This window comes from Phalaenopsis equestris, unplaced genomic scaffold, assembly GCF_001263595.1.
Source record: "Phalaenopsis equestris unplaced genomic scaffold, ASM126359v1 Scaffold000777, whole genome shotgun sequence".
Lineage (NCBI taxonomy): Eukaryota > Viridiplantae > Streptophyta > Magnoliopsida > Asparagales > Orchidaceae > Phalaenopsis > Phalaenopsis equestris.
In genome coordinates, this window is record NW_018165217.1 from 482,090 (window position 1) to 490,790 (window position 8,701).

General features: G+C 36.4%; 1 protein-coding gene across 1 annotated transcript in view; it reads left to right on the forward strand.

Annotated features, from left to right (window-relative positions):
* Positions 1-3,610: 3,610 nt before the first annotated feature.
* LOC110031145 (putative cysteine-rich receptor-like protein kinase 20) overlaps positions 3,611-8,701 on the forward strand; it is a 14,864-nt gene continuing 9,773 nt past the window's right edge. The window contains exons 1-2 of the mRNA XM_020734213.1: positions 3,611-4,261; positions 5,616-5,732. Of these exons, the coding sequence (XP_020589872.1) occupies positions 3,742-4,261; positions 5,616-5,732 (637 nt within the window). The 5' untranslated portion in view covers positions 3,611-3,741. The remainder of the gene's footprint in view (positions 4,262-5,615; positions 5,733-8,701) is intronic.

Consider the following 8,701-nt stretch of genomic DNA (forward strand, 5'->3'; position numbering starts at 1 on the left):
TAGGTAATTTTAAGCGTGTCAGATACACAGGGATTTTGGAAGAAGTTGCTCATGATATGGATGAGGATGATGATGAGAGTGAAGTAATTTTAGGTGCATCTTTGATGATGAGTTCCTGTGATGAAACTTATTAACAAAGATATGTAATTTTAGATTAGTGGTTGCTAGTACCACTTTTTATCTTTTACTTTTGTTATATTGAGGCATGGAACATTCTCTTTTCCAGTTTTTAGACAAAACAATTTATTATGTCTTTCATTACTGCATCATTTTTTTTCTATTTATGATTATTTTTCCTGCCAGTACTAATCTTATTAGTGTCATTCCTTTGTTTGCATATGGTCATAGGTGGTGCAGGTGGTCAGCCACCTCAGAGACTCTGTGTTCTGGGGACACTAAAGACTACCTACTATAGCTGGAAGAAAAGATCATCTACTTTTTCCACTGCTTCCACAAGTATTTCCATGCCTACTAATGGTGCACCTCTTGTGGCACCTGATTCGAAAATTGTTGTTGTCACTCCTCTTGCGATACCTGCTCCTGCACCAACTGTTGCCACCCCTCTTGTGACACCTGCTCCATCGCTGCTGCCCCATCGTCTATGGTGTCTATTGCTTCCACACCTACTTCCCAACCTGTTGTAGACACACCTCTTAAGATTGACCTGTCGACTCATGCCCTCCTTCCTTGAGGATGCATTTACTGCTAAAAGGAGACTCAGAAGTAATTTTTAACATTATATTATCTTTATTCTTCATGCTGTATTTTTTTTTTGAAAAGACTTTTTTATTAGTCTGCCACTGTGTTGTCTGAGTAGACTGTGTTGTCTGAGTAGGAGTTTTGGGCCTAAGCAGCAGGGAAGAAGAATTAGAGGGTTTATGGCATTGCAGCGAAGAGCATAACCTTTGACTTAAAGCTCTCCCGTGGTCCTGTACTGAGTTCCCCGATCTCCTCACAGTCATACTAGTTGACACTTGTTAGGCAGGTGACAACAATGAATAAAGAGATCTGTCAGTTGTGCTAGCATATGCTTGAAGGCTAACATAGGGTCAAGGACTCTAAAGAGCATGTGAAAAACTTTAGCAAATCGTCGGTCAAGCAGTCATTGACATCTTTAGAGGAGGAGGCGGCATAGGAGGAGTTTATTTTTATGTTTTCTTTTATTTTTAAGCATTAATTTGAACATTTTTGTGAAATTTTTTGTTAACTTTACTATTTTAATTTGTGACAATATCTTCTTTTTCATTAACGATATTTTTTTAGACCTTTGATCTATGATATAGCTGGATATAATGTGGTATGAGATGTATAATATTGCGTGCAAGTTGTGAAGATGAAATTGATCTTTTAAATTTTTTTTCTGTTATAGATTTGAGTCACACTTGTGTGTGTTTTGCATCAAAAAATGCTACGCTAAATTGTTAATTATGTTCTGTTGTTTATCAATATTATCTGCCTCAAATTCGATGGTAATCCTACAATATTCTTTTTCTTCCGATGTTTTCAGGCGCAAAAGTAGACACACATGTAGAGTAAACAAAATCTGAAGCTAATACGATGCAAAAATCAATGCAAATTATTTACATCAGAATATTTCAATGCAAAATTGAGGGAATTAACATTACTGACCCCGATTTATAGTAACAACTCATCATGGTTCTCCAAATTAATCATGTATTAGTAATACTTAATTATTTGAACCTCAAGATAAGTCAACAACCCAATTTATCTATTGATCATTTAAGCTTTCAAGTCTTTTATTTTCGATATTACTATATCTAAGGGTTCATTTGAAATTACCCAACCATTGTGGATAAAAGGACAAAGAATCTATTGATATTAAAGTACCGAATGGTAGTGACTTTTTATAGTTTCAAAATGATCAATGAAATTGATAGAACTAGTTTGGATATTTAGCCTACAAAAATCACTAACAAAGATAACGTGAACATTCAAACTAAATCTAAAATAAACACCAAGGTGAAAACTCTAATCCAGCCTACCCAAAACGATGCAGTAGAGCCAAAAATCTCGACTAATAAGTCAAGAAAGTTGCTCATCAATGCCATCATATTATAGAGTACTATAAATGTTAATCATGCTTGCGTTGAGATTGAGAAGGTAAAATTTTTTAAATGAGTGACTAAACATAGAGTTTCAAGTGAACAAGATTTAACAAGGTTGGATTTAACAAGGTAGAGGAAATGGTTGATGCAATGACCAATTTGCTTGTTTATCTTATTTGATGAAGTTACAAATAAGAAACACTAAGAAATTGATGGCTAGAAGTACAAAAATGTTTTAACATAATATTTTTAAATTTTTTTCATTAAGCTAATTATATGCAGTAATAAATTTTTTAAAATCATTTTATTTGACTTCGTATTGCTTTTTATAAGATAGCCTTAGATTCATTTTGCTGCTTTTTTTTAGTTGAGGTTATTGATGGTCAGTTTGGTCACTTTCCTTATATGAGAAAAAAAATTAGAAGATCATAAGGGAGATTGCTAGGTATCGACGACTCACAGATGTAGAAGTCGTTGTTCATTGGATAACAATAGATTGTTAACAAAAGAGGGCAAACAACAAAAATCATGTGAAACCATTAGGTAGTCGGCTCAGTCATTCTCTTCTGAAGAGGGAACCAAGCTATTATAAAGGTTCGGATGAGATGTTCCACAATACTCTTCGAAAGGCACTGGATGGAATTAATTGTAAACATCAAAAGTATGGCAATGTCAAGTCGTATGACTAGTCAGTCTCCATATAGTAAGAAATGCCCATTAATTGTGAAGGCTTACACAAAATGTTAGAAACTTGCAAGCATCAACTGTAAATAATGGATGGGCTTATTTTACGTATTGACATTGATTATCATCAAAATTGATTGATGGACATTGTTTTACTGACAAATTTTATGTTTGTTGGTGTTAGTAGATGACAAAAGTTGGGTGGTAATGAGTAAGGTTCTAAAATTGTATACATTAAGAATTCTTGCAACCATATTCATCCACTTAAATATAAAAACTTATGTCTTTTATACCTTGAATTGAAGCACTGCAAACATCACATTCATTAGGATATATTTTAATCAACTTACAAACCTTCAGTTATCAAGTTTATCTCTTCGTGATACTTCTTTCAACTGTAAGTGTCAAAATTTTGGAGAACAATTCGCTCCTAAAATAACTTCATGTCTGTTTAAATTATTCTTCTAAGTGAAACATCCAAGACATTTTGGAATGAGCGGAAAATTTTTCATTATTGTTTTATTATTCTGAACCATGTAGTCTCCTGACTATAGATTTACTAACCATAAAACACATATGCTCTCAAAAAAATGTATTATTTTTATAATCCAAAGATTCAATGCTTTAAGATCTTTATAGTTTCATCAAAATTCATTTGATGGTGTTTTTTTTTTCATCAAATATGAGTATGTTTGTTGTTACATAGATTATTCATGAACAAATAGCCACCCGATTTGTTTCCGAAAGCTTTCTTAGTAAAAATTGTTAACAGATCAGTCAGCGGAATTCATCAACTTAACAAACAAAAAAACGACCCGCAACTTTAATGTCATGGAAGGTCTTCAAACTTGGTTTGATGGAATTCCAGCCCCACCACCACAAAATATTCAGCAATGAATTATTGATTATTTGAGTAGAGGAAGACCTTGGCTGGACTCTTCACCTCATCTAGAAATTAGAATCGAACAACCTCGTCAGAATTGTTGCCAGTATGAGCAGTCCCACTTCCCTGGCTTTCCTCCTCCTCGTTCTCCTATCCTTGTTCGCCTCTCCGGCAACAGCATACCTACTCTACAATGTCTGCGGCAGCACAGGAAACTTCTCCACTTACAGTACCTACAGCTCCAACCTCAACGTCCTTCTTTCCACCCTTTCCTCCAACGCCTCTGCCACAGGCTTCGCCACTTTCACAACAGGCAGCATTCCCGATAGCGTTACCGGCCTTATCCTCTGCCGTGGTGACACCGATATCTTCAACTGTCGCTCCTGCATCCACACCGCCATAAAAGAGATCCGGCAGTTCTGCCCAAACCAGAAGGACGCCAGCATATGGTATGATTTATGCCTACTCCGCTACTCCAGCCAAAACTTCCTCTACGCTCCCGACATCACCTCAAACATCAAGGTTTTCATGTTTAACACTCAAACTGTCTCGGCCGAGCAACTGTCGCCTACAAACGGGTCTTCCACGGCAAATACTACCCGGCCTACGGCAGATTCATCTCATGGAGGTAATACAGCTCCAGAGATTATATGATTGGGAAGAAATTTTATCTATTTTAAAATGCTATATTTCTTAAATGATTTTAAATAAATAATTATTTTTTAGCACTCTAGGCCCCGTATTCTCTATACTTGGATGTTTGTCTTACAATCTTTCCCATTTATACTAGTTTAGTTTCAGATTTTTAAGTAAATAAAATGTCACTGTACTTTCATTTACTTATTATTAAGGACCAAATAGAAAAAATTTCAAATTATGAAACAAAAAAAGAAAAAAAAGTAATGACATAGATAGATGGATTTAAAAACTCTCAAGAGTCATACAGTATGAGTAGGACCCGTGGGCATTGATAATTATAACAAAATTTGACTATTCTTCGTAGCCTTTACTTGAATCAATATATTATGGAGTGGTTAGCCTATGTGAGTTATGCTCTACAATTCTTTCTAATTGTTTTAATTAAGCTAATTGTTCTGGTATGACTATTTTTTTTTTTAATTTTCTTTTGAAGGCCACGCCCCGAAGAAACGAGTTTATGTTCTCTCTTCCAGTAGAGTAAAGTTCACCTGTGGTTTCGTGACGATACTTGCATAGTTTATTCTTTCATTGTTTCAACATAGTACTTCTTGGCTTTATTTACTTATTGTAAAGCATTCTGGTAAATGTAAAAGACTACTTCCTACTCCGATTTGCATCATAGCCCCACCTAAATGCCTAAAAAAGTCTATAATGCTCTAACGTTTCAATTATATCCTAAAAACATGTTTTGCTGTGCTGAATTTTAGTTGGCTTGCTCCGTTTGGAGTTCAGTGGTTGAGGAAATTTCTTCCTCTTTGCTAGAGACTTACGTTTCAGCATATCAGCTAATATTCTAAAAACTAATTTTTGAACTTATTTAGTTACTGTAAAATAAAAATCAGTTTAGAAAACATTTAGTGTAATATACAATCATATAGGATTAGTAATCTATCTCTACCTTTTTCACTTTTTCGCATTCACCTCAAACATCAAATTTTTCTTACAGTTATAGATGAGACAATGCAAAGCAAATTAAAGTGATTTACATACATACCATACAATTCTAATATATTTATATTGACCTCAGCATAACTAAAAATCAGCCAATTGACCCCCAAAAGAATTAGACAACTGTAGTCTCAATGCCACAACTCCACTTTGACCACTTCGGGCAGTTTACTCTCTACCCATTCATTCCTAATTCTTTCTATAAAAACTCAAAATAAGTATAATTAATCATTGGAACGGGTACTTTGGTTACAATTTTCTTGTACCATAATCGCTTGTTTTGCTATATATTTTCTAACCTTGTTTCAATTAATAAATTTAACATCATAATGCAGGAAGCAGTAAAGTGGGCACTGTTGTGGCAATCACAGTTCCTGTAGTAGTTGCAATTGTTCTAATTTCCACAATTAGCATCTGGTTGTGTCGAAGAAAACCAAGGAGAAAGCAACCCGGTAAGATTTCCCTGGCGCTAATGTTCAGGTTTATGTATTTTAGAAATTTACTATAACAAAATGAAAATGAAAGTAACTTAAAACTATAAACCAAAGAAAAGAAAAGAAGATGCGAGGGGATTGTGAGAGCAGCATCAAGAAGAAGATAAAAAAAGAGAAGAAGAAAATATTATTTCACTACACCGCACAGTATAGATACATCAAAGTATTTATATTAGAGAACAGGAAATATATACTGTGGTAAAATTATGCAGAGAGCTATTGGGGTTATTCTGGACCCCATATCTTGAGAATGGAAATCATCTTTATTATGCCCCATCAAACTAACATTGTCTGCAGTAGATAATGTTAGTTTGTGTCTAAGCTTGTGGAACCATGAGGTTGAAAGCGCTTTGGTGAATATATCAGTTGTTTGTTCTTCAGAAGGTAGATATGATAAAATAATTTTATTCAACTTCATCTAATCCAGGATAAAATGATAGTCTATCTCTGTATGTTTTGTGCGGGTGTGGAATACAGGATTGTGAACAATTGTCATGGCAAACATATTATCACAATAAATGGTTGTGAGATCATGACGAATTATAGAAAAGTCTTGGAAAAGCAATCCCAACCAGATAACTCGGTGGCTACAGATGCTATAGCTCTGCATTCTGCTTCGGTTGATGATCTTACAACAGTTGGTTGATCTTGACATGTCATGATAGTAAATTTGGTCTGAGGAATGTAAAAATGTCTGTAATTGATTTCCCGTCAGTTGGATCACTAGCCTAGCTGGCATCGGCATAAGTTTGAAGTAATAGGGGGCCAATTTGAAAAGGTATACCAAGTTGTAATTTTCCTTTAATGAATTGGAGAAGACGTTTGAGATTTTGTTAGTTGAGTTGAAGAGGTTTTTGAAGATGTTGAGAAAGGGTATTTACAACAAATGCAATGTCCGTTCGGGTTAAGTTTAGATATTGTTGCAATCCAACTAAATGCTTGTAAAGATGTGGATTGGTTTAAGCTTCTTGAGATTCAATGCTTGTTATGGTATGACTCATATACCATATCGGGACAGATGCTGGATCGAAGCGGAGCGGAGCGGAGCGGAGCGGAAGAATCTGTCCAAATTAGGAAGTTACGTGGGTTGGGGTGCGGGGGCAAAGCCCCGCGGTTTGGTACAGGGTTAATGTTGTAATTACATATTGTGCCTAAGGTTTACTCCTGGGGTCATAAATAGGCCTGTTAGTAACCCCAGGAGGTATCCCTGATTTCTGTAACCTCTTTTCTGAATATTGGAAGGAACTCGCCGCTCTGCTCCCGAGGATGTAGACATCTTTGCCGAACCTCGTTAAATCTCTGTGTTCTTCTGGATTTGTGTCGATTACTGTTTTTCTTCGCCCTAATTTTCTCGTGGTATCAGAGAAAAGGTAGAGGGGAAGAAAAATTTTTATCCTCGCGCCGTTCTGCATAAGGAACTAGTTTGCAGCAGCGGCAGGAGAGGCTCTAGATCGCGGCGCGGCTCAGGGAAGCGGACTGCGGGGTCGAAGGCGGACGGGCCACGACGCGGAGGCTCCCGGTGCACAAACAGGAACCAGCGATCCTTCCCCCTCAATCAGGCGGCTTCGGCGGCGGAAGGAGTTCGCAGCAGGTTGAATTGCGACAGAGGCGGAGGCCTGCTTTCGGCGTTGCAGCAGGAAGGGAAGGGAAAGGAGCGGAGGCTACCAGAGGAATATTCTATTCCATTTTTTGCTCCAGAATATTCCATTTTTGGCTCCGCTGCTGCAAAGGAGCAATTGGAAAGGAATCAATATTCTCTTGCAGGGAGGCGCTTAAAGGAAAGCTTGCCTTTTTTTTTTTGGCTCCGCTGCTGCAAAGGAGCAATTGGAAAGGAATCAGGAGGGAATATTAGAGGAATATTCCCTCAGTAGAAGGAAGTTGGGTCCGATTTCAGGAAAGCTGGAAAGAAATTGGAAGGCTCTGTTTGAATTCATTCCTTTTTTGCGGAGAGGAAATAAATGAAATATTTATTTCTTTTCTTGGAGGCGGAGAGAAAATTTTTTTTTTTGCTCAAAGATTTCAATTTTTTTTTTCTTTCTTTTTTTTTCTCAAAAAAAATAAAGGGTTCTAAAGATTTTTGCAAAAGAATTTTTTGCAGAAAGTTTTGTTGCAGGAATAATTTTCAGACGACATTTTCTGGTGCGAAATTTGTAGGCGGTGAAGTTTGACGGAACTGATAACTTCGTATTGTGGCAAACCAGGGTGAAAAATCTGTTGGCGCAACAGGGAATCTTGCTATTCCATTTTTTGCTCCAGAATATTCCATTTTTGGCTCCGCTGCTGCAAAGGAGCAATTGGAAAGGAATCAGGAGGGAATATTAGAGGAACGCTTAAAGGAAAGCTTGCCTTTTTTTTTTCTTTTTAATTAAGCTGGAAAGAAATTGGAAGGCTCTGTTTGAATTCATTCCTTTTTTGCGGAGAGGAAATAAATGAAATATTTATTTCTTTTCTTGGAGGCGGAGAGAAAATTTTTTTTTTTGCTCAAAGATTTCAATTTTTTTTTTCTTTCTTTTTTTTTCTCAAAAAAAATAAAGGGTTCTAAAGATTTTTGCAAAAGAATTTTTTGCAGAAAGTTTTGTTGCAGGAATAATTTTCAGACGACATTTTCTGGTGCGAAATTTGTAGGCGGTGAAGTTTGACGGAACTGATAACTTCGTATTGTGGCAAACCAGGGTGAAAAATCTGTTGGCGCAACAGGGAATCTTGAAAGCTCTGCGAGCAACAAAACCAGATGTCATGGAGGATGAAGATTGGAAAGAATTGCAACAGCGAACGGCAACGACGATACGTCTATGTCTGACAGACGAGACTATGTATCACGTGATGAATCTGAAATCTACAGGAGAAATATGAAAGAAATTGAAAACTCGGTTTATGACTAAATCTCTGACGAATAAATTATATCTGAAGCAAAAGTTGTATGGGCT